Raw genomic sequence first — 13,231 nt, 5'->3', positions numbered from 1 at the left:
TCAGTAAGATATTGTGTGTGAAAATGGTTGGGGGTAGGGTGATAATAATTATGGGTGTAACCTGCCCCCTTACTATTGTTGACCTAGATGACTCAGTTGAAGAATTTTGTGAAAATTCAATTTTGTTGAACAGACACCTGGACGGGTTGCCCATGCCAACCCAGTGGCGATTGAACCTCATTCACTTGCCTTGCCAGCACGAAGGGCACAGAACTGTATTCATGAACTAATCAACAAAAATGCAAACTTTAGTATTTCCTTGGTGGCTGGAATAGGAAGTTTGCAGGTGGTGTATGGTCCCTACTTTCTTCGCTAAGTTCCTGTTCTTGTGGGTTTGGTTATCTTATTCAGGGTAGTTCTTAAGGAGGACAAGTTCTTTACATGGCGTTGTATTGTCACCAAAGTCTCCTTTCTTGTACTGTCATTGAAATGGGCTCTACTCATCTTCTGGGAATCCTCCAGCCTTACATTTCTGTGCAAGTATTCATAACAGTGATGATGATGATGATGATGATGATGATGATACCACTTCATGAATACTTACCATGTGCCAAACAAGGTGCTAAGTGCTATGGCACAATTTTCAGTTGATCCTTCCAACAACCCTATAAATTTGGTCTACAAAATTATTCCCTTTTACAGATTAAGGACACAGGTAGGAAAGACTCAGAATCTTCCCAAGCCACAGCCAATAAATGGCAGAGCTGGGATTTAAGCTGTTCAGGTGTCTAACTTCTGAGCCTGAATACCTAAACACAGTGCAAAAACATTTGGCACAGATGATTCTCTGATTTGTTAGAGGAAGGAAATTGTAGATTAATTTCTGCCCGTAGTGTCCTGCTTGTAGTTTTGCTTCTGGTCCCCACTGGGGCCCTGTTCCCCACTCCCGACTCCCCCCATCAGCCCATCAAAAGCCACTCTGCCCAAGCAGTCCTCTCACCCAGCTACTCTCTACAGTACCTTCCTGAACTAAGACCAAGTTACACTTGTTAGCTTTTCTCTACAGGAAAGTAGCCATCTTTTTTCATAATTGACTGATATGTCCAGGTTGGAAATTAAATTGGGGGGGAGGGGGGTAGTGTTTAGCATCTAAACAAATGAAAATGCACAATGGCATGACCTAAGGTGATTCAGAATCCGGGAGAAAACCTACCTGCCTAGCCTTGAACTTTTATCCTTGTACAGCTCACTTCAGCAGTAAGTTCCATGACTTACAGAATCAAAGAATTCTATAGCTAGAAGGACATGAATTTATGGAAGAGAGAACTGAGGCGCAGATAGTGAGGTCATAAAGAGACAAATATCTATAGGTCACTTTCTAGTCAGGTGGTCTACTGGGACCCTTCACACACAGTCTACCTATCTCACCCCAAAGAGTGTAAATTCCATGGTTGTCACCCATGTCAGAAATGTGAAATCTGAGACACTGGGAAGAAACTTGTCCATGTGACACAAGTAGGTGCATTCAAGCCTGTCCAGGCCATCACACCTCATTGTGAATTAGAGGTGAGAGGCTGCCTGAGTCAGGGTGGGTCGAAGCCCAAGAACTGGGAGAAAACATGGAAACCAGATCGTGAATTTTGATGCCAGTTCTGAGGACAGACAGGAAGCTACACCTAGGCATCCTGCATATTGCTTTGTTCCTCAGTAGAATGGGGGTTAAAAAGTGACAAATCCCACAAGCTCATGAGGAGGTGTGACTCCTGGAAGTAATGAAATGTGCTTTTATAGGGGAAAATGCTTAGGAGTCCGGGGCAGCACTGCTCTTCCTGTAGATGCCGAGAGCAGCCTCAGGCCTCAAAGTACACAGACAACGACTTTGACCCCCGACCCAGGGAGGGAAAACGTGCCGCAGTTCTATCCCATAGCAAATACAAAATTTTCGGAGAAACAGAAAGGAAAAGAATCAGTAAAAATATTTAGAATGTAAGCCTGCAGGAAAATCAAATATTTGAGAGTGATATGGCCCGTTGGTTAAGGAGCCAATAAAACAGACCACCAAAGAGCATTGGATGTGCCAACCGAGAAGGGGCCTAGGGCCCTGTCACAAGATGGGCCTGCAGTCAAAGAGTATTAAATAGAGCCAAGTAGAAGATATATTCGTCGTGTGGAGATGAGTGGGGGCGGGGCAGTAAGAGAAGAGAGAAATGATGGTATGAAGAGCAACAGGTTGGTATATAAATTCTACTGTTGGGCATGAACCCAAAAATCTTTTTTTTAAGATGACCATACTTCTTTATCCAAATAGAAATATTTGGTTTAAAACGTGTTTTCATAAATCTAACCTTCCATGAATCTCTTGACAAGTACATAAAGGAGAATGTGTAGTAAAGGAATAAGCAAATGCAGGCAGGACCTCCAGACCGAGCTTGACCTTGGGTTTGGAGGAAATCACAGGCATGGTGGCGAACACATTAGAGCAGACGTCCGGGTCAGAGGCTTCTCACAAAGCCAGGTAGCAAAACGTGCAAATCTGAATCCATCCTGGAATTTGAGCTTTAAAAATGAAGATCAGGGGACAGTTAGCGTAGAAAGAATAAATCGTTGCTTTATTAAAAAAATATATATATATATGTAATTTCAATTTGTTTTTATTATTTTGGTACACGAGACTGTTTCACCAAAGCAGGGTCTGACTCCAGCCTCAGGATGCCTGGCAGGGTGGGCAAGTTGGTGGGAAAAATCAGGGACCTGAGTGGTCTCTCACCCCTTCCTACAAAATGGTCTTCCAAAGCTTTAGCAAGTCAATGCAGAGCCTGTCCGTGGCTCTTCATTAGAAACAAAGAAAGACAGCCATTCTTGATGAATGCTGCTGTCACTTTCAGTTCTTGGAGAGCTGCTTGCCTATCTGGCTTGTGTTCACAGTGCCAGGGCTATGCCTTGTCACTACACTACATGGGGGTCGGGGGGAGTTTTATCCCTTTCAACAAATTGTAATAACTTGCAGCTAGAACTGTTTTTTTCTTTATGTGACTCTCCCCTCCCCACCACCCAGGACCTGCGCAGAGGAGGTGTTCAACAGGTGCTGGTTGTGCTGGGCTGAGAAAAGCAGGAGTGTCAAGTGAAGAGGTAAGGGGTCTCTGAGCCCCAGCGTGCAGAGGGGGAGCAAGCAACTGGACCCCAGGCTTGTAACGATCCACTAACACAGGAGGAAGGACATAGTCCTGGGCTCAGCAGATGAGTCAGAAGGTCCCTTCCCTAGGTGCTCCTGAGGCTGCTGGGACCACCAGTGACCGAGGGGACACAGTGCTGGACCTTAGAACTTCCTGCCTAGAAAAGATGACCTTTTCAGAGCCTCTTTCTGGCCTCTGACTTGTGCCTCCTCACTTCGGGTTTGGATACAATCGGCTCTAGCAGTTGTCCAGGTCGCGAGGGGACAGTGGGGAACAAATCCAGGGATGCTCAAGGGGAGAGAGGAAGAGCAGCCCTGCCCTGCCCTGCTCCTGCCACCCTGCCTCACCCATGGGTTCAGGGCACCAGGCCAGCCCTCTGCCCACCAGGCATGGAACGGCTCCATACCCAGGAGTCAGGTCATTACATGCCCTGACTTTCAAGTGGCTTTTTATAGAGTGCTCAAGTGAGAGGTGCGGCAAAACAAATGAATAGCAATGAGAAAGGCATCTGCTTTGCCAGGAAAATCAAGTTTATTAAGAAGATACAAGGAAAGGCTGCTGGCATTTGGGAGGGTTCTCAGGACAAGCAAAGAAGGAACAGACCCCAGTGAAGGAAAGGGTGGGCCAGGAATAGTCTGGGGTAAGTTGGGTGAGTTTTCTTGGCTGGCCCACGGGGTGGCTCCAGCCATGCAAATTCTGTCTTCAGGCCCTTGTGTCAATGAACCAGGGCCAGGTCAAAGCTCTGGAGCCCTGGGCCCCGCCTCTTTGCTCCCCTGGCAGCCCCTGGACTCTAGCGCACAAAGGAGCTGCAGGGTCCACAGCGGGGGCGGGGGATACAAGGCGTGCAGGGGACAGAGGGAGCACAGGGGGCGCAGGGATTGGAGACACAGGGCCCAATGGGCTTGCCGCATGCGTTGGTCGTGGTGCAGGGGTTGCAGGGCAGCCTAGAGAAAAAGGATAATGTGGAAAGGTGAATTGAGGGAGGCTAATAATATAGACCAGAGAGATCCCAGGAATGAAATGCCTGCCAGGACGTGGCCTGACCTATAACAGACAGACTATTGGCTCAGCTGCTGAAAAGCTTATGTTCAAATTTCTCACAGTCTCCCTAAATTGTTCACAGAAACCCTGAAACTTTAGCTTTGACTGCCAATGCTGTCTTTTCCTTGCTAGTGACCTTAGGAAAGTCCTTTAACTTCTCCAAGCCCAGTTACTTCATCTACAGAATGGGGAGAATACTGACCTTGCCTTCCTGGTCTTAGCTGTATGTAAGACTAGAGGAGGTTGTATATGAAAATGCACCCTATACAAAATACAGTATTATAAAATGTAAGAAATTCATTGATATTTTTTCAATATTATCATAGTAGCATGCAAAGAACTGGCTGTACGATTTTTGTCTGTACGTCAAACAATTCTTGCCATTTTATGTTTTTAATGATGGTCATATTGTGTTTTCTGTATTCTATTTGAATATGTCTGGTGTGAAGGCATAGTTGCCTTTCCAAGGTATGCAATCTCCTCTTGGAGTCCACCTAGGAAGTATGCTTACGTGCGTGCATGGCTCCCTCCAATACCTCCTGCCAGGTACTCACTTGCAGTCCTCGCTCTCCAGCAGGCCCCGGTACGTGTTGATCTCGCACTCCAGCCGAGCCTTGACGTCCAGCAGCACCTGGTACTCCTGGTTCTGCCGCTCCAGGTCACCCCTGATCTCTGCCAGCTGGGACTCCACGTTGGTGATCATGCACTGCACCTGGGCCAGCTGGGAGCTGTAGCGGGCCTCGGTCTCCGTCAGCGTGTTCTCCAGGGAGTCCCTCTGTAAGGGGACATGAGAATTGTCACAGAGCTGCTCCTTTAACACGGCCCTCCACAGGGCTCCGTGCAAGTCATGGCTTACAGAGTTAAGGCGACTAGGACCTGGAAGGCCTACCAGTGACTCTGATTCCCCAACCTCACACTTGTCACCAGAGGTGTGGGCGATACCCACCAGGTTGTGCTGGGCCTGCAGCTCGATCTCCAGGGCGTTGACCGTGCGTCTCAGCTCGATGATCTCTGCCTGGCAGGTCTGCAGCTGCTCTGAGCTGGACACCACCTGCTTGTTCAGCTCCTGGGTCTGAAACACCAAAGGTAAGGGACGGAATCAGACCCTGCCTCGAGGGTCCCAAGGTCCTGAGTGGCCCTGTGCTGAGATGCCCACCTGGTTGGCGAACCATTCCTCCACGTCTCTGCGGTTGGTCTCCACCATGGCCTCATACTGACACCTGGTCTCGTTGAGCACGCGGTTCAGGTCCACGGTGGGGGCAGCGTCCACCTCCACATTGAGGCGGTCTCCAATCTGGCAACGCAGGGTGTTGACTTCCTGTGGATGCAGAAAAAGCAAGAGTAACTCTTCTCAATGAAGAATAGATTTAAAGAAATGGCATTTTTTGTTGGAGCCTTGCTAGTCTACTTCCTCAAGAAAGAAACTTAGTGGGACAATCTGTGACAGTTCAAGGCAAAGTGGTATGCACTCCATATGGCTCAGCTCCCTCCTCACCATGACTGTACCATCACACTTGGATTCGAAACATTCCCAAGGACTCGCTTGGGTGCCACTGAAGGACAGACTAATGCTCTATTTTCCCAGTTTGCAGATTGGCTGCAGATGACCTCATAGCACAAAGATTTGGCTGTACGATTTCAGATTGTATATCAAATAATTATTGACATCAAGTAAGAAAATCATTTAATGGCCCCTCCCAGGATAGGGAAGAAGAGGCCCCAGATTATCCTTCACCAAGACTTTGAAAGAGTAGAGACTCAGATTCACTCGGCTTGGTCTTTTGGCCTCAGGGGATGAAAAATGACTACATAGCAGGAACACAACAATGCAGAGGGTCATTTGACAAGGCAGTAACCAATCACAAGCTGGTTGGGGTGCTCAGGGAAACTCAGTTTTGAATGAAAGACACATCTTTTCTGGAAACATGGATAGGTTTTCTCTTTTCATTTTTTCTGTCATTGTGAAGTGTTAGTATTTTTAAAGGAAATCACTAAAGCCACCTTCTGCCTGAGATTAAATCAGTCTTCTTCATTTCTCATTTCTGGTCTCACCTCCTCATGGTTCCTCTTGAGGCAGAGCAGCTCCTCCTTCAGGGACTCCACCTGGGCCTCCAGGTCGGACTTGCACAGGGTCAGCTCATCCAGGATCCTGCGCAGGCTGTTGATGTCCGACTCGACCAGCTGCCGCAAGCCCAGCTCTGTCTCGTACCTGCACAAGGATAGAATCAGAGCAATAACTGGAAGACTTCCAAGACTCACAGGACGGCATGATCTTTGATAATCCCATTCACCTTGTCCTCCTCCTTTATGTAAGAGTGAAACCAGAAGACAGAGAGCTCTGGAGGCTATCAAGACCCAATATTGATCCAAAAATCAACAGATTGATTTGAGTCCTCATCTATTTTTGTGATTTCTTTGCTGGGTTTCCCTCAATCTCTGCGGAATCCTTCATGACCAATGGATCAAACCATTGTTCAGTAAAGCTACCAGAATCTCTTTTCTTGAACTGGAAGTTAAACAAAAGAAGTAAACCCCAGTGCACATTCTGAACAAACTCACTTGGTCCTGAAGTCATCTGCGGCCAGCTTGGCATTGTCAATCTGCACCACCAGCCTGGCGTTCTCAGACTTGGTGCACAGGATCTGGAGAACGAGAGGTTGCTTAGTGAGGATTGAATATAAATATAAAACCATCAACCTCTATAAAGTGCCTTAAAAAGCTACTTTGAAAGTAAAAAGGGGAAGCATCATCATGACGACATAGAAGCAAGAAACAAAACACACTTTTCTGCCACAGATTGAGAATCACAGCAAACTCCCCTTACTTAGCAATGACAGCAAGGCCCCTACCTTCTGCTGCAGCTCCTCGATGGTCCGGAAGTACGACTGGTAGCTGGGGCACATCAGCGGCTCCTGCTGCTGGCACCGCTCCTGGATGCGGCACTCCAGCTCCGCGTTCTCCCGCTCCAGCTGCCGCACCTTCTCCAGGTAGCTGGCCAGGCGGTCGTTCAGGAACTGCATGGTCTCCTTCTCGCTGCCATTGAAGGAGCCCTCGCAGAACCAGCCGCAGTTGCCCACATTGGCGGGGATGTTGCAGGCCCCGGGCAGGGGGATGTTGTGGCAGCTGGGGGCCACGCAGGGCCGGGAGGGGCAGCCAGAGCGGCAGCTCAGGTTGGGCAGACAGCAGTTGTAAGGCATGGTGCCAGGAGGGAGAGAGGAGCCCAGCAGAAGACAGAGTCCCAAGGAGCGTATGGGTCTCCTTCTCCTGGGAGCCTTTATACCCTCCCCACTGAGGGTGTGGACATAGACTATAAAGTCTTTTTGCCTTTTACATCTTCACTACTTTTCAAATGCCCTTCCCATCAGTCTGTTATTTGCCTTCCTCAGAAGAGTCCATTGTCCCATAAAATTCTTTACTTGGGTTTCTTGCTAAGTCAGGACTCCTCTTCAGGCAGTTCACCCATGAAATCAGAGGTTTGTGGTAGACCTTCAAAGAGGCCACACAGTCTAGCCCAAGTAACTGCCCTTGTTAATGGGGAGTTGGTCCATCCAATGACATTCTTCTGTGTCACGTGATCCTGGACACCCATAATCAGACTTACCTCGTGGCCCACCTGGTATATCCAGGGAGGGACTGGGATTGCGTTGAGGAGGAAGTTGTATGAAGTGGCAGCAATGGACACCCTTTCTGTCTGCTTTAGTAGAAGAATCCTCCGACACAGCAACACCCCAAGGCTTGGAAGCCTTGAGGTGGATAAGGACTGGCTGAGAAGGATGGACAGTTGTTTGTGCGCCACCTCCTGTGTACCACTTAGGAGGACTGTAGAGTAATTTTGAAAGTAGAAGCTTTGATAATTAGTTTGACATCAGGGAAGGTTCTGGAGGAAGAGATCATTTTGAAAAAGAGCTGAAAAAATGCAAGCTGAGACATCCATATAAATGCATTTCAATTACCTAGGAAAAGGCTCTGGAGGCAGGTGAGAAGGGAATAAGGAGGTGCCGGTGGGACTTTCCAACAAGGGTGTATCCACAGCATTAGGACAGAGTGAGCAGGTAACTGGGAGAGTAGGGAGATAGCCCAGACAGGCCTCCATGTGCCTTTGAAGCTGATCTTTTTTTTTTTAAGTATAGTTTATAGATTATGTTATTACAGTTGTCTCAATTTTTCCTCCTTTGCCCCCTCTGCCTGGTACCCCCCTTCCTTTTAGCAATCTCCCACCTTAGTTCATGTCCATGGGTCATGCATTTAAGTTCTTTGGCCTCTCCATTTCCTATAATATTCATCCCCCTGTCTATTTCATACCTACCAATTATGCTTTTAAATCCCTGCACCTTTTCCCTCATTCTTCCCCTTCCTTCTCCCAGCTGATAACACTCCAAATGATGTCCATACCTATTTTTCTGTTCCTGTTCTGGTTGTTTGCTTAGTTTGTTTGGGGGTTGTTTTTAGATTCAGTTGTTGACTGTTGTGAATTTGTTGCATTTTAAAGTTCATAGTTTTGATATTCTTTTTCTTAAAGAAGTCCCTTTAACATTTCACTTAATAAAGGCTTGGTGATGATGAACTCCTTTAGCTTTATCTTGTCTGGGAAGCACTTTATCTGCCCTTCCATTCTAAATGATAGTTTTGCTGGATAGAGCAATCTAGGTTGTATCTCCTTGCCTTTCATCACTTTGAATACTTCTTGCCAGTCCCTTCTTGCCTGCAAAGCTTCTCTTGAGAAATCAGCTGATAGTCTTATGAAAACTCCTTTGTAGGTAACTTTCTGCTTTTCTCTTGCTGCTCTTAAGATTCTCTCTTTATCTTTAACACTTGGCATTTTAATTGTGATATGCCTTGGTGTGGTCCTCCTTGGGTCCAACTTTTTTGGGATTCTCTGTGCTTCCTGGACTTGCATGTCTATTTTGTTTGCCAAACTGGGGAAGTTTTCTTTTATTATTTTTTCAAATAAGTTTTCAATTTCTTGCTCTTGTACTTCTCCTTTGGTATCCCTATGATTTGGATGTTGGCACATTTGGAGATGTTCCAGAGTCTTCCTATACTATCCTCATTTTTATGAATTCTTGTTTCTTCTTTCTGTTCTGATTGAATATTTATTTCTTCTTTATGTTCCAAATTGTTCATTTGAATCACAGCTTTCTTCCCTTCACTATTAGTTCCTGTAGATTTTTCTCTACTTCACTTAGTGTAACCATTTCTTCATTTATGTTGTTGCAGTACTCAGTGAGTTCTTTGAGCATCCTGATCAGCAGTATTTCAAACTCTGCATCTGATAGGTTGGTTATCTTTATTTTGTTTGGTTATTTTACTGGGGTTTTGTTCTGTTCTTTCATCTGAGCTATATTTCTTTGTCTCCTCAATTTGGCAGCCTCCCTGTGTTTGTTTCTGTGTATTAGGTAGGGCTGCTTTGACTCCCTGTTAAAGGCACCTGTAAATTGTGTGGGGTGGAACCTTAGGTACTCTCCTGGATGGGTCAACTACCTTCACCACTTTGTGGCTCTGTGTGGGGGGAGGGCTCAGAGAGGGGACTGTGCTGCTGTCTGGCTTCTGGGAATATGCCCGGCACTCACCCCATTTCCAGTCACTTCACCCACTCCCCGCATGCAACTGATGCCCTTCCAGCTGTTGCCCTGGTTTTGAAACCCAGAGTAGCTGGGTTTGTGTACATTGTAAGACTGTATGGGCCTTTTAAGCAGAGTTTCCTGAAAATCTGGTAGTTTCTTTTGTCATCCCAACCCCTAGTGGTTTTTACAGCCAGAAGTTATGAGGATTTTTTTTCCCCAGAGCTGGAACTCTGGGCTGTGCCATCTGGCCTAGGTCTGGGATCACTCACTCCCAAGGCATCCCTCCCAATTTTTATCTACCACACATGAATATGGGACTGCCCATGCCTGTTCTGACATGTCCACTGCCTCTCCATGCCACATGATGTCTCCTCACCTTTCTGCTCCATCTCTGTGTCTCCACTCCTCCTACCAGTCTGGATGAATGTGGCTTCTTTAGATCCTTGGTTGTCAGATTTCCATACAGTTAATTTTCTGACAGTTCAGGGTGTTATTTGTTTTGAGATTTAGTTGTAATTCTTTTTGTGGTTGTGCGAGGAGGTGAAGCGTGTCTACCTATGCCTCCATCTTGACCGGAAGTCTGAAGCTGATCTTAAAGCATCATGTGAATTGAGATTATATTCCATAATGCACCAATGTCGATTAAAAAAATCATTCCAAAATTTCCAATTAAGCTGTCTAACATTTTTCCCAATTCTGTAAGTGAAACTGATACACCAGAGAGAGGTACCAATCCTGTCCTCGGCTTACTAGGCTACACAAAACCTGGCTTAAGAACCAAAGGTTAAAAGATACCAAGGATGGCTCTATAGTTGTCAAACTGAATCCAAGGACTTAATCACCAGGATAAAAAATGCTGAGACACGGCATAAGCAGGAGACTTAGCAAAGCAGGGCTGGAGCATTTGGGCTTGATTTGAGGGATGAGGGGAGGCATAAGAAGGCCTGAGGAAGAGGTGGCTAAAGTCCTGAATATATACATAAGCTGCATAATTATAAGCATTACCGGGCACCACCTGCATCTTGGGTAGAAGCACCCCAACCCCTACTGTGGCTTTGGCTGCCAGCCAGAGTGGCAGTTTTATTGACAACTTTTTGGAGTCCTTCTCCCCATTAAGCTTTCATGATAATATTCTTGCGGCTCTCCACTTGAGTCTCAGATTTAAAAAAAGGTCCTTCATCTACCTTCTCTAAAGCCATTACTGGCACTATTATAATGCCATTAAGATGCCCCATCGCACTACAAAGAAGCCCCAGGCTTATAATAAAATCAAAATTTCTTTGTTTTCTCCCAAGGCAATTAAAGGAGGAGAAATAGATGGGTCCTGAGGCCGGCATCACTGAGACTGTGCAGAGGAAAGACGCAAGGCTGGGCAGCGGCAGTCAGTAGGAAGCTCCTGTCTCATTTCTTCTGGGTTGGGGACAGCCCAGCCTGTGAATCAGGCTGACGAGCATTTGCCCTTGGGAACAGCACGGCCTCCTGCGTCCTGACTCCCATCAGCCTGCTCCGCTGCGCTGGCTTCCAGCTAGGAGCCGTTTCTGCCATCACGCCTTCCTCCCCTCCTGGGGAGGCTTCCCCTGAGCAGCATCCGCCAAGCTCTTTGGTCTTATTTACTGACTGGGCAGCATAGCCTTGCAGTAGCTTTAGTCCAAGAAGCGCGTGCAGGTTCCAAGTATGAGAAGATTCAAGGACTGGGTTGAGAAGTAAGCCAGAACAGAGTATGTGTCCAGTGCAATGAGATCAGAGCAATGGAGAGAGATGGAACCAGGGAGCAGTGTGTTTAGTAAGAGAGGTAAGAACAGAAAGAAGAGGGAAGGAAGAAACCCAGAAGGAACCCTGAGAACAACCATGGGGCCACGTGTATTGGACAAAGCTACCCCGTCTTCACAAGAATGAACTGGTAGGATGCAAAAACTGAGAAGTAACTGGGAGAACCTAAACCTGTGGACGGAAGAGTGGCCCACCCTGCTGAGTGTCCTGGGAGATGTAAGTGGCAATGACTTGCAAAAGACCTATAGACACGAGACCACCGCTTCTGAGGCTTCCGAAAGAAGTGACGCTGTTCCAAAGTGTCCAGACCAGAGCATCGCCTCCCTGATCCAGTCTGAGATTTGTCTGTGGCCGAAAAATACACTGTTGTCTACATGCCGTCAGCGTGGCTCACAACAGGGGCAAGGCCACCCGTTCCCGAACGAATAACATAAGGTGCGTGGAGAAGAGAAAGGAAGAAAGGAGCAGAGTCGGACCTGCATGGGCTTCAGGTAACGGCTGATCCACAGCCACACGAAAGATACGGGAAAAGACAGGTTTCCCACGTTGCCTGGAGAGTCCTTTTTTCCCCGCAGAAGGGGGAATGGCGCAAGAATTCAGGACGGAGACGGCGGATGGACTGGCTGGTGAGTTAACATGCTGCTTCCATCCCTTGTAAATCTAGCCTCTTTTTTGTGCTGTTTTCAAAATATCGACAAGCTTGAGTGAATTTGTTGCTTGAATTAATAGGGAAAATGGGACTCCGGCCTTGTGAGGTCTCTACAACCTCCCTCAGGTTAGGATCAGACTTCATGTACTGTCTTGATTTCCTAACTGGAATAGCTGCAAATTTTATTCAGTCAGAGGGAAACTGAGCAGTCAATGGACTGTCAGACCCCTTTCTTTATTTAGTTCAATTTCAGTCAAAATGCATTTGTTGAGCTGGGGAGGGGACTAAAGTGACAAAGAAGAATCATAGTTCTGGTAGAGGATAATCTTTTTATGACCATTTCAGGCTAATATGCGTCCCCCCTCAAATACTTGAGAAATAACAAAAACATGAGGTGAGATATTTAAGAGGTGTGAGATGGGCATTTGGAACGTTTGTGTTTAATATAATTAGAAGACTCTGTGTATGATATTAAGGAACGTGGTCATTTGTTGAACATCTACCAAGCGCCTGCCATAGTCCCAGGGCTGGGGACGGGAGGACAGGGGGGTGATAGGGAGATGACCCGCCCCTTCCTCCAGGAGCTCTCAGTCCTATTGAGCAGACAGGCCCACAACTAACTCTAATATAAAGTAATATAATTGGGCCCTTCACCCCCCTAAACTTTTTCTTCCCCCTTCCCACTCCTTCCCACTCCTGTTCCTGCCCCAAGCCACAGCTGGGGCTTTTCAACCCAGTTCATGATTCTCAGCCAGGGGCCGAGGGCCGAGGTCATTTCAGATGATTTACCTGTATCCCCAAGGGGTGCTGGTGACCCCGCTCTCTAGGGGAACCAGGTAGGATTCATACGACTGATTTCCCTTTTAAGAGTCTTGACTTCAATCAGGCCTAGTAATTCGTAATTTTGGTATTTGGTGCTTGTTGTTTTGGAGACCACAAGGCGGTGGGGGCGACTGTCCATCACTTCAGCCCCACAGCGTCCCCGTGGGCACTGCGTTTCAAAGCAGGCGAAGGAGGCTTCCGGGACGTGGTAGGGAGCAGAAGGAAAAAAAGCGGCCTTGCTAAACCAAACAAGCCAAACTGGAGCTGCAAAG

General features: G+C 47.1%; 1 protein-coding gene across 1 annotated transcript; it reads right to left on the bottom strand.

Moving 5' to 3' along the window:
- Positions 1–3,903: 3,903 nt before the first annotated feature.
- On the bottom strand, positions 3,904–7,354 carry LOC129087007 (keratin, type I cuticular Ha1). Its single transcript, XM_054593777.1, has 7 exons — positions 7,004–7,354; positions 6,714–6,796; positions 6,207–6,363; positions 5,311–5,472; positions 5,101–5,226; positions 4,709–4,929; positions 3,904–4,057 (listed from the first exon to the last, which is right to left on the bottom strand). The coding sequence occupies exons 1-7, from the start codon at positions 7,349–7,351 to the stop codon at positions 3,904–3,906; spliced, it is 1,251 nt and encodes a 416-aa protein (XP_054449752.1). The 5' UTR covers positions 7,352–7,354.
- Positions 7,355–13,231: the final 5,877 nt, after the last annotated feature.

Source organism: Pteronotus mesoamericanus, unplaced genomic scaffold (assembly GCF_021234165.1).
Source record: "Pteronotus mesoamericanus isolate MK-2021 breed Mesoamerican mustached bat unplaced genomic scaffold, CSHL_Meso_final scaffold_476, whole genome shotgun sequence".
Taxonomy (NCBI): domain Eukaryota; kingdom Metazoa; phylum Chordata; class Mammalia; order Chiroptera; family Mormoopidae; genus Pteronotus; species Pteronotus mesoamericanus.
Note: the sequence above shows the minus strand (reverse complement) of the source record. Positions and strands in the feature narration are given on the sequence as shown.